This window comes from Bombus pyrosoma, linkage group LG2 (genome assembly GCF_014825855.1).
Source record: "Bombus pyrosoma isolate SC7728 linkage group LG2, ASM1482585v1, whole genome shotgun sequence".
NCBI classification, from domain to species: domain Eukaryota; kingdom Metazoa; phylum Arthropoda; class Insecta; order Hymenoptera; family Apidae; genus Bombus; species Bombus pyrosoma.
The window spans coordinates 4550216-4571880 of record NC_057771.1 but is presented as its reverse complement, the minus strand read 5'-3'; the positions used below and the strand labels follow the sequence as shown (position 1 = coordinate 4571880).

The 21665-nt window shown below is 29.9% G+C and overlaps 4 protein-coding genes across 7 annotated transcripts; 1 reads left to right on the top strand and 3 right to left on the bottom strand.

Annotated features, from left to right (window-relative positions):
• Positions 1 to 42: 42 nt before the first annotated feature.
• On the bottom strand, positions 43 to 4550 carry LOC122577601 (SET domain-containing protein SmydA-8). 4 transcript variants are annotated; one of them, XM_043748983.1, is made up of 6 exons: positions 4378 to 4529; positions 3658 to 4099; positions 2698 to 3075; positions 2061 to 2396; positions 831 to 1370; positions 43 to 696 (listed from the first exon to the last, which is right to left on the bottom strand). In XM_043748983.1, the coding sequence occupies exons 2-5, from the start codon at positions 4077 to 4079 to the stop codon at positions 1061 to 1063; spliced, it is 1446 nt and encodes a 481-aa protein (XP_043604918.1). In that variant the 5' UTR covers positions 4080 to 4099; positions 4378 to 4529; the 3' UTR covers positions 43 to 696; positions 831 to 1060. The 4 variants fall into 4 exon arrangements, with proteins under 4 accessions (XP_043604918.1, XP_043604916.1, XP_043604919.1 ...); XM_043748981.1 differs by having other exon boundaries at positions 3658 to 4148; positions 4378 to 4525; XM_043748984.1 differs by having other exon boundaries at positions 3658 to 4191; positions 4378 to 4524.
• LOC122577602 (sphingomyelin synthase-related 1) lies at positions 4431 to 9430 on the bottom strand. Its single transcript, XM_043748986.1, has 6 exons — positions 9006 to 9430; positions 8182 to 8515; positions 7745 to 8073; positions 7514 to 7654; positions 7269 to 7423; positions 4431 to 6824 (listed from the first exon to the last, which is right to left on the bottom strand). Exons 2-6 carry the CDS (start codon positions 8479 to 8481, stop codon positions 6421 to 6423), a joined length of 1329 nt encoding a protein of 442 aa, XP_043604921.1. The 5' UTR covers positions 8482 to 8515; positions 9006 to 9430; the 3' UTR covers positions 4431 to 6420.
• Positions 9431 to 9839: 409 nt separating this feature from the next.
• Positions 9840 to 15704, top strand: LOC122577596 (translocation protein SEC63 homolog). The gene is made up of 12 exons (XM_043748973.1): positions 9840 to 10293; positions 10884 to 10986; positions 11080 to 11194; positions 11287 to 11392; positions 11575 to 11798; positions 11884 to 12045; positions 12283 to 12511; positions 12651 to 12796; positions 12908 to 13055; positions 13154 to 13637; positions 14905 to 15196; positions 15287 to 15704. The coding sequence occupies exons 1-12, from the start codon at positions 10170 to 10172 to the stop codon at positions 15425 to 15427; spliced, it is 2274 nt and encodes a 757-aa protein (XP_043604908.1). The 5' UTR covers positions 9840 to 10169; the 3' UTR covers positions 15428 to 15704.
• A 466-nt stretch (positions 15705 to 16170) lies between these two features.
• On the bottom strand, positions 16171 to 21539 carry LOC122577593 (inhibitor of nuclear factor kappa-B kinase subunit beta-like). Its single transcript, XM_043748967.1, has 14 exons — positions 21486 to 21539; positions 20514 to 20636; positions 20160 to 20359; positions 19921 to 20079; positions 19620 to 19837; positions 19447 to 19551; positions 19218 to 19347; positions 18941 to 19129; positions 18620 to 18831; positions 18212 to 18496; positions 17562 to 17705; positions 17165 to 17485; positions 16976 to 17054; positions 16171 to 16800 (listed from the first exon to the last, which is right to left on the bottom strand). The coding sequence occupies exons 1-13, from the start codon at positions 21529 to 21531 to the stop codon at positions 16991 to 16993; spliced, it is 2196 nt and encodes a 731-aa protein (XP_043604902.1). The 5' UTR covers positions 21532 to 21539; the 3' UTR covers positions 16171 to 16800; positions 16976 to 16990.
• Between the last annotated feature and the right edge of the window lie 126 nt (positions 21540 to 21665).

The window sequence follows — 21665 nt, the reverse complement described above, 5'->3', positions numbered from 1 at the left end:
TTGAATATAACTTGTATAGAATATTGCTGTTTAGATGCGATCTTACTTAAAACGTGCTTCATTTTATTTTACAGACAATGTCCGATTTAAATTATCGGTCAGAATATACAAACAGAAATTATTGAGAATACAATCCTAAGAATATACATATCCTAAGCGAATATTATGTATGATAACAAAGAGATATTTCTATTTTTGAAAACCGTGGTGCGAATTACTAGTGTTAGTTCTCCTAGTTTGAACAAAGTTCGTTAATGAATCGTTTAAATAGCCAACATTTAAAATTCATCAACTCTTTAAATTCCCAGTACACGCACGAATCTATTTTCACTCAAATCTATTCGTTGTTACGAACAAAATTTACCTGTCGCTATTTCATTTAAAGATTACTCCGATAGAATGATATGTATTTATCAATGTCTAGTATAAGTAAATTAATGTTCGATAATCGCTTTGCTATAAAAAGAGAAAAAAAGAAAAAAAAAAAGAAAAAGAAAAAAGACACTATTCTTGTTATAAAGCAATGTTACTCCATCTCGAGGCTAAATCTAGTCTAGATTTACATGCTACCGTAATCCAATAACGTTTATAATAACGTTTACCTGGAACTTCTACTTTTCCTCTCCAGCGTGAGACAGGTTTTCACTACTTAATTCTTCTGCAACGACAAACACTAGCATTAACAATATCGTTGACCTAGAAACAAGCAACATTTACACTGTAAATACAACGTTATCTTATGTAATAAAATGTGACACATAAAAACAGCACTATGAACTACCATAGCACAATATATACAGCACGGTGCTACTGATCACGATTATGCGTACCGTATAATTGGAAATAACCATTTTGTCGTTCGATACGGACGATGTGTCACGTTACGTAGCTATTATGGCGTAAGATCATGCGAGGGGAAACATTTTTCATATTGCTTTTTCATTTCAGCATAAATTCATTTTCTAGATGCACATTACTAAATATAATACAGGATATGAACAATTTTTATAATTTAATTTTTATTACGATTATTTCATTAAATGTTAAATCTAATAGAATCTTATCGTAACTCAGATTCCATTAACGTTCGAAGCTTTTCACCAGGCGAATTCTCTGGTTCAAATTGCAATAACGATATTGCTTCTGACAAAAGGCCTTCTCTATCTTCTCCTGGACAAGTAGACAATTCTCTCAATGCGACTGCAGTGTACAATGCTAATCTTGCACCATAAGGATCCAATGTTTTGGTGGTTTTTATGATACGTTTGCATAATTCAGGTTTTTTCGGATCGCTTGCAGGCAATAGCTGAATCAATGAATGACTGACACTTGTACACAATTGATGTCCAGGATGCAATAACGTAGTGAGCCTAGAATTAAATAACGATTATAGTTGAATCTTTCATCTTATAGTTAACTTTCGTTCTTTTCGAAATTATTTTATTAATTTTAGTAATTTTAACAATTTTATTAAATTTTAATAGAATTTCGACCCATATTTTCGTTTCGTGAAAAGATCTTTTGTTGCATTAAAGCATGCAAAAATAAAATAAAATGGCTAATTCCATTAGACAAAAGCTAGCTAATTTTGGATTCGTTTATTAAGAAAAACTTTCACAAGATCATGTATCTATCTATATATATATATATACATATGTGTAAGCTTTAACGACTCCAAAAAGCGTAATTATATTGCTATTAAGAGTGAACATAAGTACCATATACATATATATATATATCTCATATAATTAACACATTTTTGGTCATTTTCAACGCATTGACGATAAACAATGGCGACGAATTGTAATTTTATGTACATGCGCAATGTAATATAAAGATATTTACTTTATATTATATAATTATCCTTTCTATGTACAATGAAAATAGAGTGGGTATCGATAGAAAAATATTTCAAACAAAGAGAAAAAATAGAAAAGAGACAATACGGAAAGATGGATAATAAAATTAATAATTTAGCTACTCTTGTATACCGCAGGAAGTATTATAGATATTATAGATTTTTTTTATCCAATGTATCCAATGTATGAAAGTTATTTTACCGTGACAGAAGATCAACCAATTTATTCTTGTTTGCTTGATACATAATTTCATCAACATCCTCTTCCAATTTTCCAACAAACTGCATCACTTCCGACGCAGTCAAAGTTCCAGGACACGAATTACATCCCCATTGCGAATCAAAGTTTAATGGGTCCTTAGGTAAAATAAAATCGTTGTCGTGAGGACATTTTAAGGTTCCAAGGTGCGTGCCCAATTCTGTTGGATCGGCGCATCGCTTGCAATGGCAAGAAAAATATTTCGTCTCCGAAAGATGAGCTCTTCGCGCCCTCGTTGACCAAAGTGCGTGTGTATACATTGTGCTTAAATGGTCCCACCTATACGTTATAAAAGGCAGCTTTTAGCTTTATTATTCGGAAAACAAGTTATCCTCTATACTGGAGTCTAAGCGGAACGCACTTGTAAAAGTAAATACTATAGAACATGTAGACAATTTACCTACGGCACGACCATATTAAATGATTCTTTGATGTTTAGTTGCACTAGAAAAGTGCTGTATGACTTTGCACTTTGTATCAAGCTTTTTCAAAAATATTCGTTAAAGAAGCATAAAAAGATGTATAAAGATGAAAGAAACTGAAAGAGAAGACTGTAACGCGAAATATTATATCTACATACTTTTGTATAGAACAAACAGCAATCACCGTGATTCGAGGTCTACCCTTGTCGTCGATTTTGAAGCTGTGTCTCGTATTAGCCAAACAGGAATGCTCCAAAAGACACGCTGTTTCATAAATGGCAACGCAGCCCTCAGGTGGTATAGTTTCCAACGCGTTAACGTCTATTAAGCCACAAATTTTGTGCACGATATCTTTGCTGGAGGGATTGTCTGGTAAAAGACGTTCGATATGCTGATATATGTTCATCGTTTCCTCATATGCGTTCGTTCCTTGACCACGAGAATCTTGGTGACTTTGTAACTTTTCTATAGAATACCAATATTTCAATTTCTTGCGCCATAATATTAACATACGTATTACTAAGAGAACGTCGCACCTGAAACATGAATTAACGAACGCTAATTAAGAATAAATGAAATCATACACACAAAGTAGAACAATATGTATATGTATATACATATATACGTAATATCATCTCTATCCTTTTTAATATTATTTCTGTGCTACGCAATACACTAGTCATATTATTTTATCTATTGTATACGATATAAACGTGAGCGATTGTAACGCTTTACGTTAACGATCCTTCGCTCTCTTTTAACAAACATTTGTGATGTATAAACATTTCTATGTATATAAATACAAATGAATACAAATGAATTCTCTTATTTTGCTCTAGTATGCTCCTATTGTTCAATTCTAGTGTTCAATTTTAAAGCGAACGTAAGACAGTTATCAAACATATGTTCTTCTCTCCGAATATCTAATAAACGTGTAAACTTCATGTTACGAACAATGTGTCGCGGCACCAAACAAAACCGAACCATGTCAACTAATAAAATTGAATATTAAAACTGATCTGCTCGCTAAAACTGTTTCGTCACATTCCCCTTTTGTTCCACGCCCTTACACTTTAAATGTATTTTTATATTTTTATGTTTTACGAAATGTTACAAACCTAGGAACGATTCTTGCTTTTATAAGAAAAGAACATTCCAGACCGTGCCTATTTTTATCAGTAAGGCCAGAACAATATGTATCGCACGCCGGCCAAAGGCATTTCGTGCATCTTGTATCGCTACTATTGCATTGTTTCCCGCAACCAACGCAAACTCTTTGATCTGAATGTAATGCCGGTCCCCATACCAAAGGTGACTCCGATAGGATTACGTCGCCCGGATTTAAATCTCTCGATGCCACTAAATACCGTCCGAGTTCGCAGCTCTCGCGAATCTCCCATGCTTGACAATTTGACCTGTGTCTAGGCCAGTCCTGTCGCTGATGTTCCTTTTTGCAATAAAATTGCTGCTTGCAACCGTTACATTTCAGCGTTGCACGTTGATTACAGATCGGACAGATGCCTTCCGTTTGCCATTCCATGCTATCTCAATTACTGAACACTGAATAGTTTTAAAATTAAATATCTCTGCTCTCTCTCTCTCTCATCTTCTATACATGTATAAAAGATATATCGGTACTTAGAAACAGCTTGCTATTTAAATAAATATCATGCGAAAATTATTTTTTATGCTCCCTTAGATTATGTTAGAAATAAAATGCGCGATTAAATAATTTTAAGGTAAATATTGAAATAAAACGGTGAATACTTATTATATTGTTTGATTAAGCGGTTGCACTCAAAATTCCTTTAGAGTACTTTCAAGTTTATAATACATACCTGTAAGATAGGAGCATTAATATAGTAGAAATAATGTTAGAACGAGTGCGGCATATCTTTATCTGCGTCAAGTATTTTATTAATTTTCTAACTTTCAAACGAGAATAAGAAATTAATACGTAAAACGCTGAACGCTTGCGATACCACTGCTTTAAAATTCCGACATTACGACTCTGAAACTATGACCGTCTACATACACCGGTGGTTTAATTATAGGAGCGGTATAGTTACGTAGACGCGCTTCTATTTCTGACAAAACTCTATAAAAGATTGTTATTCGGCGTAATACAAACTTATCCTACTTAATTATTATACATTTATCATTTATTGTCTGATAGTGGACTTTATACAAAACAAAATATTCGTCGATTAAAATTTGAAAAGTGCACGCTATTTTTTTATACGAACATCAATTATATCCTTGAAAGAATGCGTTATGAAAAATGTTTGTTATAATATTTTTTATTTACCATAAAATTAGCACCTTTCGATATTAATTATAAAGATAATTTAAATACTGTATTTACAAAAGTTTTTGACAATAGATAGTAATTTGTAAGAGTATCATGATTATATTATACGACGTTACACTTATCGAATGTGCACCTAATTATGAAAAAGGAAAATATAAAAAGTATTCATAATAAAGCAATATAGAAAAATAATTTTATCAACTTAATATAAAATGATCGTAGAATACAACAATTATATGTACAAATATTAATATATATATTATATATATATATATATATAATAATAATAATATATAATAATTATATATATATATATATATATAATTTCTTTCTTACTATTGTGCAAATCATTCTTCCTCTTCAATGGCATAACATTAAAGAACCTCTTTTAAAAATCTAAATGATCATACGCTCTATTTATAACAAATATAAATATTACAGATCACTGTAACATACATAGCCTCTTACTAATTAACTCTTGCGAAAAGTTCAATATTCATTCAATTGTACTTCAGTTAAATCACGTAAAGAATAGCGTCATCATTAAATATATTTTAATCGCACGTATTATATGCCAATGTACATATCTGATCATGACCATCACCATGTCCAGTTATATCCCGGTCGTGCGTAATTATCTTTTGTTTTGTTATTTCTATTTGCGTTTAAAAACGGAGGATATCACAATAATACGAGAATACATAATAATTGCTAAAATCGATTCATTAGTAAAATCTCTTCGCTTACGCTTAATTTTAGTAAAAAAAAATATACAAATTAAAAATGGAAAGACTATTCATATTTCTACACAGTACTGCACTCCATCCAATTTTTTTTTCCTTTTTTTCTTTTTCTTTCTTTTTTTTTTTTTTGTATTTCCCGAAATCTCGTATCAAAAATTATGAAATAAACGAATACATAAATTTTCGTATCAAATCAGTTTTCTATGCACTGTTACTTACTGTTACTTGCAATTTATTTATAGTTTCATTAATATAACTTTCATTCGGTAGCTTCAGTTAACGACAAATTATATTGCACATGATCGTTAGCTCCAACATATAGTCATATACATTCAGTTAATTTTAATTCCTCGTTACTTACAAAATTTACTTGCATAATCAAATTTTTATAATATATTTATTCACGAAAAATAAAACAAATTTCTCCATGATTAACAATAAGGGAAAAGAGTAGTGTGCCTAAACCTAAGTTTCAGAAGAGATAGTGAAAATTGATTTTAATAGGAATTGTACAAGTTAAATATGATAATATTATAATAATAAAATTTCTTTTCAGCAGGAAGGCAATAATTTAAATGTACTATTGTGGATAGTCATTTCGTAAAAATTAGAAATATTTAAACAAATCGTACAAATTCATTTTGATAATGGAGATGATTAGTCGCCAACTAACTAATTTCACTTTCAAAAATAAATATTTGCTATCGATATTCTTTGTTGTATAATTTTGTTACTTAAACGGTATAAAAAGAGTTATCAAGTAAAATTAATATTCTCAAAAGTCTATTATCAAAGGAATATAAAACTGAAGTAACTTATATAACTGGCTAGTGTTCCTTCTTTGTGCTATTCTTTACACTGCCGTTTACATCACGCCATGATTTACGGAAGAAAATTGAGGATCGTACCAAATGCCATATATTTTTACCAGTACATGCTAGATTACAAACGATCAGAGACGGAGATTCATACTCATTTGGAACGATACCATCGACAGAGGATTCGAAAAAGCTAAACAATGGAAACCATATTCTGGTTCTATTTGAATCACGTTGCATCAATGCTTGATTATTGGCTAAAGTATGATAATAAAGAAACAGTCGTGATGTAATGTAGAAAGCTACGAAAACATCAATGGAATAATGTTCATGTGCTGCCAAGATAAAAAATATACCAAACATATTGAGCATCCATGTGAAGGTATGTAAAAAATACAATTGTCGCGGTGTATCTGTAAATAAAATATCACCATAATAAGAATTATATGAAGGATTTTACACGGTGAGAAGGGGGAATAATGTCAATTTTAACAAATTTTGAATTTAATATTTCTCATATGCTCTTCTTTATCACTGGCTCTTTATCGCTATGTCGCAATAATTTGAATAACAATTTTCCAAGCTTCACAGTAGCTATAAGAAATTGAGATGTACGGTGTACTTTTCGTCTTTTACAATTTAATGTGCTATATATCACTTATGGTTACAAGATAAAGTTGAAAATGATGCAAAATACAACGAAGAATAAAATGTTTTATTTCGATACATATAACGAAAAATAAATTCTCGTTTTCTAAGAAACTTGCTAAAACTTGACATTACCTTCTTTAACCGTGAACTCTTCATATACGTATTACCTATTCAGCCTATCTATTCAGAAACATGCTAATACTTACATTCTGTAATGAAAAAATTTAACATAGTTAACGCAACAGTATGTCCACTAAACATATAATCACCGCACGTTCTAACACCTTGAATCGACATACCAGCACCGCGCCATATAACATAAGCCATAGCAATTTTATTATATAACTCTACATATGCAGAACTATAAAATGAAAATATTAATATAATTCTTTTTTTTTCTTTTTTTTTTTTTCCATACTAGTCACTTTAAAGGATAAAATATTATTCGCACCTTGTCCAATCTTCGGGAACTTTCCTCGGTTGACATTGCAGATGTGCGCCTGGTACTGATAAGGAAGTAATAAGCATTGTAACACATCTTAACAGGAAGACCGTGCCAGATAAAGCAAAAAATCTCCGCAATAAAATAAATCTGTGTTAACAAAAATTTGTCGAATACTTTTCGGATCGTCTACTTTGCAACTTAATTCGAAATATTAGTAGCGTTTATAATATACTTTACCTGTATTTGTGAAAAATTAGTACAATCAGCCATATTGCAAAAAGTATGGTTCCAGTAACCTCACACATATCAAATGCCCAAGGAATATGCGGAACGTTATCTAAAAATATATCAGGTAACGGAGGATATTTTTTCATATCAGGCACTCTATCATGAACAATGACCATCACAAAGGCAGTAATCCATGTAACAATAAATAAATATGCCAAACTAATGAAAGTTTTCCAAATTTCAGGTGACAAATGTGACGCATGACCATCTTCTGATACAGATGCTGAATAAAATTCATGTTCAATAGAACCTTCGTTATTTATACCACTACTAGGCATCTGTTAAAATAGAAAACAAACTTCTACTATTATTATCACATTTCATATATTAAAGGAACGTATATAGTAAAAAATTTTTCATACTAAGTATTTAACTTTCCTTCTTACTTCATGTTTATGATGATTATAAAAATTTGATGGCGGAAATATATCAATGTATCCTAATTCAAATAATACTGCCACATTATCCCTTTGTAATTGTTTTATGCTAATATATAATCTTTTTATATCACCAATTTTCTGTAAATTCCTGGATATTAACTTTAGATCGTCTTCTTTCAGGGTCAAGAGCACTTTTCCATCAATTTCCTGATCAAGAAATGAGTCAACAAATTTTTCATGTCCAGTTTCTCTAAGCCATCTTGTCACATCCTTTTGCGTCCATTCAACTATATTTTTCTCAGACATTGTTTACCTTAATACAAAATTGTACTAATTGTACCTAGAAAGAAAAAAAAGAAAGAAGAAAAAAAGAAGCATAAGAAATAATTTATTAACAATTTATATTACAGCCATCGCTGGATACAAATATGTATATCGCTACTTTGACACAATCAAAACTATTGAGAGCTATTAGCTAATATAATGAAATATTTCACCAAAATAACGTACGAAGTGAAAAGAATGTTAGATTTTGAAAACATTAAAAATTAGAAATACACAAAAATACAATAAACAATAGAAAAATATTATGTAACTTTCCGTTATTAATGTAAATCATAGCATTAACGATAAAACTAGTTTCGACATAGTGATAAGCATATTGACGGTAATAAAATTATCGAATAAATAAAATATAACAATAAAAAATATATTTCTATATGAATTCCTTTACGAAGAAACTTTCTATATCCTTCTACAAATAATTGTCCAAATCACTTACATTTTAAAATATATTTAACCTACATAAATACCATTTAAATACGACATACCTTAGAAACTTAATTTATGGATTATCAAAGCTATGTATCACAATTTTTTCGTGCGTTTATTGTACATAATGAATGTATATCATGAATATCATAGTCTTATTGTCAAACGAAACCATACATTGGCAGTATTTGTAAATAAACCAATCCAGACAGAACCATTGATCAGAATGCTACGAGCACAGTTGAACACGTTCATCACTTTTAACAGCTCTTACTTCTTCGATTTAGAGTACGGTGTACATATCTCTTATGTACATATCTCGGCAAACTTCATAGTTACTTTATGCAATTTCAATTCAGAATTATGCTGATCATATCGATAAATTTACTTGAATGATAAGAAACAGACATATTCATGAAACAAATCTAAACGGAATAAATCAATCTACATCAAAATAACTTTAAAATGAAATGAATAATGTGGATTTCAATTTCTACAAGTAACTGAATTTTTACATTAAAATATAAAATATAAACCGTCCTGTTCAATATTCTAATTTCCAACCACATAATAGTGACTTTTCATTTTTACGATATGTATAAAAGGCTAACTCTCTTATGATACCGTAGTTAATATGATGATTAATATGATATACATATATTTCTGATCTACTTTTGAATCAGAATAAAATGATTCCTAATTTTCCTTTGAAAACAGTAACATTAAAAGATAGTGACCCTTCACTTTTGGATTTATATTTATACAGTCGATATATCTATCGATTTTGATCTCGATTCGGTACTTGTTTACAGTTAATAGCTGCATGACGTTGGCATTAGTGACGTTGTTCACGATCAGGTTGCAACAGAATTACAATACTACCGCATTATCATGCAATGGCGTATTCTAAGTTCACTTAAACACAGTAAAGTAGTCTGTAACTGTAACTTTACAGCGGGGGCGACGTATCGTTTGTTGACAGACTTGATCATTGTGATTTTTGACGTATTTTTCATTCCTCTTCTTAGTTGTACATAAACATAATCGACAGCGCCAATTGCACATCAGACCTAAACTAATAGCATTCGGTGCTGAGTTGGCAGTCTTGACGACGACAACTCTGTAACTGTACTGTATATATTGAATGATACCGTGAATTCAAAGTGGAGTGTAGTAATGAATGTACTTAAACCATATACTTAAAGATTGTAATTTAATGAGCTATGAGCGGCCAAAAATTTCAATACGACGAAAGCGGTGGGACATTTTTCTACTTTCTACTATCATTCTCGGCCCTCCTTCAAATACCTGTGACATATTATTTTTGGCCACGTCGTCCCAAACGAGGTTAGCTCTAGACGAATCTATTTAGATTAACATAGAAAATAAGTGATATTACGATAACGTTCTATGTTTATACGTACTTTCAACCGAGTTATGTAATTTCACCATGTTTTACATTTACCCTTTTCATTATCACAGCATTCACTTCATAATGTTGTGGCAAGGGATTAATGACCTCCTAATTATGAATATTACGTTACTAATTTTCTAATGTTCTCAATAATATTTGAGAGTACGCTATATAATAATGTCTGATCACTTTTAGTAAAACATTTAGGGTTTACTAATATTCCGATTTTGCGCTCAAAGTTTAATAATGTATTCCTATAAAAAAGTATCTTATATATGCGTACACATGTATGATTTAAGACATTCCACCGGTTTTACGTTTTTAAGACAGATCTTTCATATTAGGCAATATTTAAATAAGATATTATATCAGTAAATTATTATAATTCATAACATACACAGAACATGCACAAATAAACACTGTTTTTATTACGTACTAGTGGTAATAATAAGGTAAATGGTACATATAATCATTATTATTATTTATAAATAGATCCATAATCATTATTATTATTTATAAATAGATCCTGATCAAGAAGCAAAAGAGTGTCAATGCGATGGATGTAAAAAGAAAAAAATTATCCTACGACTTAATAAACCATGGAAAGAAACCAAAGCGTTATTCGAGTAACTATGTTTACTACATATCAAATAAATATATATATATATCTTGACTGTATATAAAGTTTAGACGTTCAAAATGTTGTTATATCGTTGTAGCAAATTTCTTATCATTCTTGGATGGGTAGTCCTTATCTTTTTGACATACAAGGTATCGCAATTCGATTATGAAATGGCTAATTTTGATCCATTTGAAATACTCGGTGTTTCCTCTGTACGTACAATTAATTCAATTTAATAAGTATCAATTTTATTTACTATACGTCTATATCTATTTAACATTTATGATATTATTATTATTTATAGAGCTCATCTCAAAGTGACATTAAAAAAGCATATCGCAAATTATCTTTAATTCTTCATCCTGATAAAGAAACTGGGAATGAAAAAGCTTTTATGAGATTAACCAAAGGTTAGAATAAACATAAAATAGGGTGCGTGTGTGTGTGTGCGTGTGTGCGTGTGTGTGTGTGTGTGTGTGTGTGTGTGTGTGTGTGTGTAATAAAATAAAATATTATAAAAATAATAATAACTGTTCATGATAATTTAAATTGTTGTTGAAACGAAGACATTTCCTTCCACATTAATTAATAGCGTATCAAGCCCTAACGGATGAGGAAGCGCGAAAGAATTGGGAAAAGTATGGAAATCCGGATGGTCCAGGAGCAATGAGTTTTGGAATTGCTTTACCTTCTTGGATAGTCGAAAAAAAAAATTCAGTTTGGGTTTTAGGATTCTATTCAATGGTTTTCATGTTTGTTTTACCAACGGCTGTTGGAATGTGGTGGTATAAAAGCATTCGTTATACCGGTGACCAAGTAAATACATCTACGTTACAATTAAATACAATATAATTAGTAAAAAGTGAATATCAATAACCCTTAATCTATTATTGGTTTTCAGGTATTGTTGGCAACTACTCAATTATATTATATCTTTTTTATTAAATATCCTTCAATGTCATTAAAAAGAGTTATTATGATTCTTGCCGCTTCATTCGAATTTCATAAGAAACGAAATGCAGAGATAGTCGAGAGATATACAGATAGCGAAGAAGTTCGTTTGGTAAGATGTGCACTATATTTTAATGGTTTTTACAATTATAATTATAATAATAACAATATAGAATACATTTTATTGTAATGTACAATTCTTTTTATGTCAGGTATAATACAATTTTATACTAGATGTAAAACAAGTGGTGTATGGCTCTTATTGTTTACTTTGAAATTGAAAATTTCTTTATCTGAAGAAATTAATAGCTTAAGGTAATTCTAGATTTTGTATTTGTTTCATTTTCAGCTTATTAAGCAGCTACCAGATCTAGGTGCAAAAAACAAGGCAACACCATTATGTGACTCATATTCAGTTAAAGCTAGAGCTCTTATTCATGCACATTTATTTCGTATACTATTAAATCCAGAAACATTAGAAAAAGATAGACAATATATAGTAAAAAAATGTCCATATTTGATTCAAGAAATGGTAACTTGCGTTAATCGAGTGATTCTATTAGCTTATGCTAGAAGAGGTATATATGTATGCTATAAATTGTAGGTCTCCCAACCTGTCCCACGTTTTCCTAAATACATACAAACGAACAAAAATTTTATAGTAGCAATACATATTTAAACGCTGGTAATCTGATGAATGTTTTCTTTTCTCTGCAGTTCCACGTTTACCAACTATAAAAACTGTAGAAAATTGTATGAAATTGTGTGCAATGATAGTACAAGGCTTCTGGGAATTTAAAAATCCTCTCCTACAATTACCGCATATAACAGAAGATAATCTGAAATGTTTCTTACCTAAAAAGGTATCATTCATTTGTTATACCATTTAGAACACTTTAGTTCAACGTAGAATAACCGTACATTTCATTATATATTATAATTAAAAAATTTAACTAGACTTGTAATTGGTTTAGCATCAAATCAAAAGTCTTCAACAATTCGCACAATTAAAAGGAGAAGAAAGAAGACTGACTCTTAGACATTTATCAGATAGCCAATATGAGGATGTAATGAAAGTTCTTGGAAGTATGCCATATATAGAATTTAAAGTACGGTCTGAAGGTAAAAATTATTTAATATTATTTGATATTTAATATTTCCTATGCTTGTATGTACATATTTTGTAGTTATGTTTAAATCATTTTAAATATATCTTACAGTAATTGACGATGAAAATCCAACTGTTTATACCGCTGGTGCTATTGTGACTGTAACAGTATCATTAACCCGTAAAGATATGAAACATTTATTTGGAGATGATTCTATTAAGGAGCAAACCATGATCGATGACAGTAAAATAAACAATGAAGCTCCCGATGAAGTATCAGAAGAACAAAACCAATCTGTTAAAAGGCCAGCATGGCTTAGGCAAAGAAAGGGTCAAAAGAAGTCCCACAAGAAAGGTACTAGTAAAAAATTTGCTTCCACAAAGAATGCTCAGACGCAATTTCAGTCTAGCAATAATGCTCAACAAGCGAATACTCCTAATGCAAAAAAGAAAGAAGATAAGGTAGAAAAAGAGTCTTCCAAAGATAAATTATCTGATGTCAGTGACAGCGATGTCGATAGTGACAGAAGTAATGACGAAGATAGTCATGAGAAAAAAGATGTGTCCATAGATGACGATGACACAGAGTGGGAGAGGTGAAATATTTCATAATAATTTAATGTACAGAGTGTTTCGTTTAACTGAGAACGATAGAATATCTCGCGAGGGCTTAAAGTTATCAGAAAATGACTTGTACAAAAGTTGTTTGATTCGATGATAAGCGTCAGATGGTGCAAACTATTCTTCTGCAAATCCAGTATTGGAAGATATTTTAGGGTCAACTCCTCTTTTCTCTTTCTTCTCTTTTTCTTTTCTTTCTCTTTTTTTCCCGTTCTTCTAATTTTTCCTCTTTCTCTTTTTCTGTTCCCTTTCCCCGCCCCCAGATGGAACCATATATTTTTTAACAGACTAATCGATCGATCTTCATATTTCCTATAAAAAAAAAAAAAGAGTATTATTAACCTATGTCATTGTCGGGAAACTATTAGTTTAGCGGCTATTTTAACTTTAATCCGTCATATGAAAGACGAGGAAAGACACGAAGCAGTATTTAAAAGGTATAAAAAAGATATATGGCACTATTTAAAACAATGAAGTTGAGCTTAAAATCTCCCTCACCACCGGATCCGTAAAAAAATAATTTGCACGATTTGATGCGCCCCTTTAAAATAAACAATTCTCTTAAAGGCAATTTTTTAATAACTTTAATCCCTCGTGAGTTATTCTACTGTTTTCATTTAAGCAGAACGCCTTGTATACAGGGTGGGACGGTAATCGTAGTACAACCGAGCGGAGAGTGATCCTACGTGAAAAAATATGTCGAAAATGTAGGATAAAATTGTTTCATGTGACGCCTCGTTTCTGAGAAAACCGAGCTTAAAAATTCACCAAGCACACTTTAACTTGGCTAAGTACCGACTAGGTATGGGTAAACAACCAACAAGGAATTTATTATACATGTGGGGATAAGTAAAAAAAGGTAAAATAAAATTTTTTCATTAGTTTAAAGCCTCGTTTTCAAGAAAATAAGGTTTAAATAAAGTTTAATGACGAACTGGTCTGATAAACACGCGCACGCGCATGATACATTTTCAAGATTACTTTTATTGAAAACGAAGCATCTCACGAAAAGATTTTATTCTAAGTTGTTTACTTATTTTCAAATGTAGTTTTTAACACCTGTGGATTATTTACTCTCGAAGAATAGCCGAATTGAAAAGATTTAGGTGTACTTGTTTAATCTTTCAGTTTTTATCTTCTCACATATTATCACCACCTGTCCGGCTGTACTACGATTACTGTCCCAGCCCGTACACATAATAATGATCTCCCGTATTTACGTATTAATGTTCTTATAAACAGATTTCAGCAAAGAATTTCAAAGAGAGAGAAAGTTTTAGAAGGAAGAAGCAATATATCACACGAAGTTCATTGTCCACTCTTTCCTGATGTGAAACAGGAATATTGGTGGGTTTACATCTGTGATCGCAAGAGTCAAACTTTACTAACAACTCCTATTTATGTTACGTCGTTAGCACATTTTGAAGAAGTTCAGTTGAAATTTACAGCGCCCCGGTGGCCAGGTGTTTATACGTTTACTGTATGTTTACGCAGTGATTCTTATCTTGGCTTTGATCAAGCTCAAGATATTAAGGTATGTAATGAAACTTTGTTTACATTATGTAAACGAAAATTTCAGTATTATTGTTTACTTTATGATTATTACAAAAATATTTGTTTACAGTTGGATGTGAAAGAGGCACCAGAAGTACCCACGGAACATCCTCAATGGGATATTTCAGACGAAGAAACAGCGGAAGATGTAGATGCAGCTGATGAACATTCCGAGTATACAACTGACGAAGATATCAGTGACAATGAATAATATCTGTTTCTCGCGGAAGATTTGATAAATAGATATTAAAAAAGTTCGCATTTCTCCTCTTTTTTTACTTGTCAAGTTAATGTACAATGAACTTTTATATGTGAAATTGCATAATTGTTAATGTACGTGGACAATCTAGAAAAATAGTATAGTGTATAAGGTTTTTCAGTGAAGAGAAAGTAATAGTAAATGAAAATCATATTTATTTTAACATTGTTGTTTAATCCTCAGTTTAGGATGTATATACAGTTTTTTTAATAAAACACGTTTTAAAATATAATAGTATTATTTTTCGCCTGGTATTTTAATTATTACATCTTAGTATGTAAGGTTTAGAAAAATGAGTTAATAAAAATTTAAAATATCAATTTCTCTCTACAAGCGAAAGTGTGATAAAAACATATCTCTTACTTATTCATTCGACCGTGTAAGTTTTTGTTAAGTTTAAAGTATAAGAGCTGCTGGTACTGTTTTGTTATAAAATAGTCAGTATCTTACTGTTGTGTTGGTTACAATGAGTGTTAAAATTTTAAACATCTGGATTGTGAGTACAGTTTAATCGCAAATAATCATGGCATATATATATATATATATATATATAAATATATACATATAAATATATATACATATATATATACACATACATATATATATATATATAAAGGATTGATTCTGTTACAGATATTAAAAACTATTTTTATATACTTGATCCTGTGTGTAATTTTTAAAATAGGTACGTTAAATAACATTTGAAACACATTTATAAAACCAAATTATAAATAACATTTATATATCCTATCTCTAAAGTAATTTTACAACATTACTTGAAACATATAAAGAAAGGATATACACACGCACGTATATACAATATATATTAATCATTAATGTACATGATACACTAACCGTAAACGTATGGGGCAGATTTCACATAAAATGTCGTACAATACGTAAAAACAGCTGTAAGATATCTTGAAAAGATCAAATAATTTTGCGCATCATACGGCACTTTATAGAAAAGCTTCATTATCATGTATTCCTATCTTGATGCTGAACTATTTAATTTCACCGCGCATATGCATGTGTACACGCTTTTATATTACTATCATACTTTTTTTGTCTTCATAGTTAATTTTAGACCAGCGCATAAAATAAAATTTTGGTATTCCCCTAATAGAATATCATCAACACCTTTCATACTGATATATAATCTTTTACAGATCATTTAACATCATCAAATAATGTTGGATGGAGAATGAGAGTGAAAAATATAACAAATGGTCCCATTTATACATACATCAAAACAGACGAAAATGCTAATATTAAATGGGGCGTGCGACATTATATTCCAAGAGCATCAAGATCACTACAATATACTGCAATCATAAATAATTAAATAAGTTCCTAAAAGATATATTGAATAAGAATATATTGTCTTATAAATTAATATTAAATTTGACAGAGAGAAATATCTTTAATCTAAAAATAATGAAATATTGTTGAAAGATAGAAAAATAAAGTTTTGAAAATCGAATACGATGTAATACATACATTCTATATTTGTGTTTACGGTTCCAAGCTAAGCAGTTCCATGTATCTTTTTTGCATTTCTATCAAAAGATTATCTAACCTGGCGAAATAAAAGATAAAAATATCTTATACTCTCATTTTATATACTTATACACTTATATATATATATATACTTATTTCTTAGACTGTAAATCATAATATGAAACATACGTGTAACGTATTACTAAGTTATCATATATCACATCATTTTCTGTGTTCAGCTTTTCCTTATTTTTCGTACTAGATATATTTAAAAATTGATTACTATCAAATTCATTTGACATTTCCGTACTATCGTGCAATAAAATGTTTGTAGCTTTATTTGTAGAGGTGGATAGACTTAAATATTCTTTATTAGTAATATCGAACGCATTAGAAGTGAGATGTTGCGTTATATTTTGCAGTTCTTCGCAATACACTGTCTTCATAGCAATAACTGAGTCAAAAATCATTTCCAATGTTCGGAGTTCCGATTCTAATTTCGCTATTTGTCTGAAAATATTATATCAATGTAAGATACATCAATCATAGTTTAATTTAACAATATATTCATTGGCCATATACGTACTTTATAATTTCAGAAATATTGCGAAACTCTACTCCTTGTACTTTCAAGAATTCAAAAATTAATTTTACTATTTCTGTTGGTCTTGCACTTTTACGAGAATATTCATCTTTATGCAATTCATAGATTTTTACGATTTTATTATATCTGTTTAAAATTCAAATATGATAGTAAAAAAGTAAAGTAAGTACAATATTAAATATAGGTGGTGGATTTTGATACAAATCGGAAGGAAAAAATTTTGTTCAAAAAGTTTCATCGTCTGTAAAATAAACAATTATTTGTCTTTGATTGTTCAGAGCATTAGTAACGTATTAAAAAAGAATTGCTCGTTGCCAATGAATTATCAATGATGATTTATTTATTATTATTAAAATGAGACCGATAAGTTGCTGTTGAATAAATTATAATCGCAGTCATGTATGTATCCTTGTATTTAACCGCATTTATTATAACCGCATTTCCAATGTTTGTCGGAAAAATAACTACTATTACTACTACTACTACTACTACTACTACTACTATTACTACTACTACTACTACTACTACTACTACTACTACTACACTTCTTATTCTTTAGCGTACAATCGTACTATAAAAGAATTTTTCTCAATTAGTATCAAAATTCATTTTTAACATTGCCATTTACTCACATTTCAAACATATCTTTAATACAATCAATAGATTTCACTTCATTGCTTAATCTACTGCCTTCTACTATCAATGGATTAAATTTTAATTTTATTTGATTAGCAGCCTTAACAAGTTTAGCAACTTTTTTACAATTAATTTCCAAAGCTGTCAATTCCTTCTTATTTATAGTTCCTCCTTCCCACTTAATACGAACTATAGATAGTTCACTTAGAAGATTATTTATATTTGTTAATGTATTTGTCATATTTTTATTAAATGTATCAAGTTTCGCGATTACCAAATCTCTGAAATATTATACAGTATATATGTATATAAGTAAAATTTTATAATAAACCACTACTAATTTCATAGATGAATCTGCGGATAGATTACAAACTAATATATAAAAATTTATATAAAATACTTACAATTTTATAGTTAAGGAAAATATATACAATTGAAACAAATCTATTTGTTGCCTGATAAAAAATATTGTTACCCTGCAATAATCTTGTAACGTTTCAAGATCCAACAGACCTTTCGGCAATTCTATCATTTTTCGAATTTCCGTAGGGATTGCTGGCATAGGGATGGTCTCTATTAAAGGACTCTCATTTTTAAAGACAAATAAATCTGTATTCTACAGGAAAATTGATAGTTTAAATCAAAATAATACTTAATCAAAAAAATAAATTTATATATTGTATACTAACATAAAAAAGATACAAAGCATTATACTATCATCATACCTGAATTTGTGATAAAAGTGGTGTTTGATTTTCAATAAGAATTTTACCAAAATAATCTGTTAAAGTTTGTTGATTTATTGGTATATCAATATCCTTTTCAATCATATATTGTAAATCTGTAATCTTAGTAGTGCTATCTATTTCGTATGTATTAATTTTATACATCGACGCAACAAACACATGAACTATCTGAAAGAAGTTAAAATGTTATTTATATTTTGAATAATTATGTAGATATTTCAAATACCAATGTATGAAAAATGTCACGTTAAAATACCTGTTTCGATAAAATAGAATGCAGTAATTCAAATACCACAAGCTTCGATATCCCATATTGTTTCCCTCTTTTCTTTGGATCCCATTGTAACACAACCTTAAACCATTCTATTAGTTTACTTCGAAGATTTCTAATAAAAAAAAAAAAATATATATATATATAATTACAGTTTAAATAAGCTTGATATTTCATTATTTTTCATTTCATCAAACAATGTTATAGTTGTTACTTTGATAAGTTCGTAGGGCCAGTAATATCTTGACCAAAAACTACCTTCCCTTTTGATTTGAAAGCACAGATATCGTCATACCCTTTATTTCTAATGTGTTGCATCCTAAAAAATATACAAGTTAACCAATGTTTAAATTTTTATTATAAACTTTTCATAATTATATAGCACACCACGACATAGTATGTTGCATTTTAGGTAAAAATGGTCTTGTTCCAGTAACAAGTTCATAAAAAAGAATGCCCAAACTCCAATAGTCTACAGAACAACTATATGTTTGTTTCCATAGCAGTTCTGGAGCTATATAATTTAATGTACCCACTAAAGATCCAGATGTACTATCCTCTCCAAGTTCTTTCGCGTATCCTAAATCTATTAATTTATATGAAATCTAAAATATATTTTATGTACATGTTATTAATATCAATTTGTAGTATATTTAATAAAATCTACATTTAATACAATATTGCTTACGATGTCACATTCATCTTGTAAAACTATATTTTCAGGTTTCAGGTCACGATGAGTAATGTTATTGGAATGTAAGTATTCTATTGCAGAAGATATATCTTTCATTACACTAATTGCTTCTTTTTCGCTAACACCACAACAATTTTCAGCTTTCCTTAGAACCTGCAATTTAACAAACATTGCTAATACAAACACAACTATCGTTTCATTGATTGGGTGATAAGTTATATGTTGATATTTACCTTTCTCAGATCGCCTTTCCTACAAAATTCCATACATAATAAAGGTAAATCTATTTTATCGTCGGGGTGTTTAAATGGTAAATTTAATCCTTTAACAATATTTGGATGCTTCAAACGCTTCATTATTTGTACCTCGTTAATCCATCTTTTTCGTTGCGCATCTTTTAATTGAGCAACCTCCCGTTTGCATATTTTAATTGCTAGAGTTTTCATAAAATATTTCATAATTGCTATAATATTCTACATTTACCCTATTTAAATAACGATTATCCTATCCCAGCGTCGGTAAATAAAATATTAAATACTGAATCTTATTGGTTCATTTTCTTTGTTAAAGGGTGAAAAAAAACATACCAAGCTTTTTACCGCTTTTATGTATCCAAAGTTCGACGATACCGAATCCTCCAGAACCTAAAACTTTGTCTAGGCTCCAACCTTCAATAAATGCTGGTGCAGCAGTCATATTAAATGCTTTGCCTAAACATTATTTAAATTATAAATATTGAAATTTTTTTGAAAAGATTCAGATTGAAATATAAAAGAAATACTGTTAGCTTTTTTCCCCCCCCCCTTTGGGCGTATACATAGATCAGTTGTATAAGAAAATCAAATTGATTTTACCAATTTTTCACGGCTATACAACGATCATATTTATAACATATTAACTTTTTAAAAGAATAAACGTAGATATTGACAACATCCGACATATATGACAGGTTAATACATACTGCCAACATAAAAATTTGCGTTACAAATTCTATAAAACAGCAATTATGTCAATCATCTTATCAATTATCGCCATACGTTATACTATTAGAAAATAAACGAAATTTTATAATAATTTACATGAAAATTCAAATTCTAATATGATAGTAATAGATTTCCTCTCTGACAATAGTATACTTTGATTTTAACAAATTTTAACAAATTCGATTAAACAATTATTAATGCCTCATAGGTGTTATTAACACCTTAATTGTCGTCATTGATTAATTAGTAAGCATGCGCCTGTACAATATTGTTTAACGTTTAATATTACCGATATTTAAAAACAATATAATGCTAATAAATATTATATCCTTTTAGGATGCCTTAAAATTTGATATTAAACAACAAGTTTGTTTACAATCGTACGCACGCACGTACACACACACGCGCGCTCGCACACACGCACACGCACGCACGCAGAGTTATATTTGCTTATGCAAGGTACATGAGATATGTAAGCGTAGCGGGTACTACACCTTGCACTTTTCCAAATTTTAAAGTGTACAGATCCTACTTTGTTATATACAAAATAAAAAATTTTAACTTATGAAGACATACTATTTAAATAATATGAACCAATTTTCATAAAATATAGGATTAACATTACAAGCGCGCGCGCACGCACGCACGCACGACACACGCACGCGCGCGCGCGCACACACACACACGTACGTACACGTACACAAAATTGTGAAAACAAATTTTTTTCCACGATGTAGTGACAATTTTTTAAAAGGA

Coding starts and splice junctions, on each gene's coding strand:
- LOC122577602 (XM_043748986.1), bottom strand. CDS start 8,481: ATGTCTGAGAAAAATATAGTTGAATGGACGCAAAAGGATGTGACAAGA. Junction 8,074..8,181: donor ATAATCATCATAAACATGAA/GTAAGAAGGAAA, acceptor CTATTTTAACAG/ATGCCTAGTAGTGGTATAAA. Junction 7,424..7,513: donor GTTCCCGAAGATTGGACAAG/GTGCGAATAATA, acceptor TTCATTTTATAG/TTCTGCATATGTAGAGTTAT.
- LOC122577601 (XM_043748983.1), bottom strand. CDS start 4,079: ATGGAATGGCAAACGGAAGGCATCTGTCCGATCTGTAATCAACGTGCA. Junction 3,076..3,657: donor AAAGCAAGAATCGTTCCTAG/GTTTGTAACATT, acceptor TTCATGTTTCAG/GTGCGACGTTCTCTTAGTAA. Junction 2,397..2,697: donor GCTGTTTGTTCTATACAAAA/GTATGTAGATAT, acceptor TATAACGTATAG/GTGGGACCATTTAAGCACAA.
- LOC122577596 (XM_043748973.1), top strand. CDS start 10,170: ATGAGCGGCCAAAAATTTCAATACGACGAAAGCGGTGGGACATTTTTC. Junction 10,987..11,079: donor GAAACCAAAGCGTTATTCGA/GTAACTATGTTT, acceptor ATATCGTTGTAG/CAAATTTCTTATCATTCTTG. Junction 11,393..11,574: donor TTTTATGAGATTAACCAAAG/GTTAGAATAAAC, acceptor ATTAATTAATAG/CGTATCAAGCCCTAACGGAT.
- LOC122577593 (XM_043748967.1), bottom strand. CDS start 21,531: ATGTTAATCCTATATTTTATGAAAATTGGTTCATATTATTTAAATA. Junction 19,552..19,619: donor ATGCAACATACTATGTCGTG/GTGTGCTATATA, acceptor TATATTTTTTAG/GATGCAACACATTAGAAATA. Junction 17,486..17,561: donor AATATTTCTGAAATTATAAA/GTACGTATATGG, acceptor TAATATTTTCAG/ACAAATAGCGAAATTAGAAT.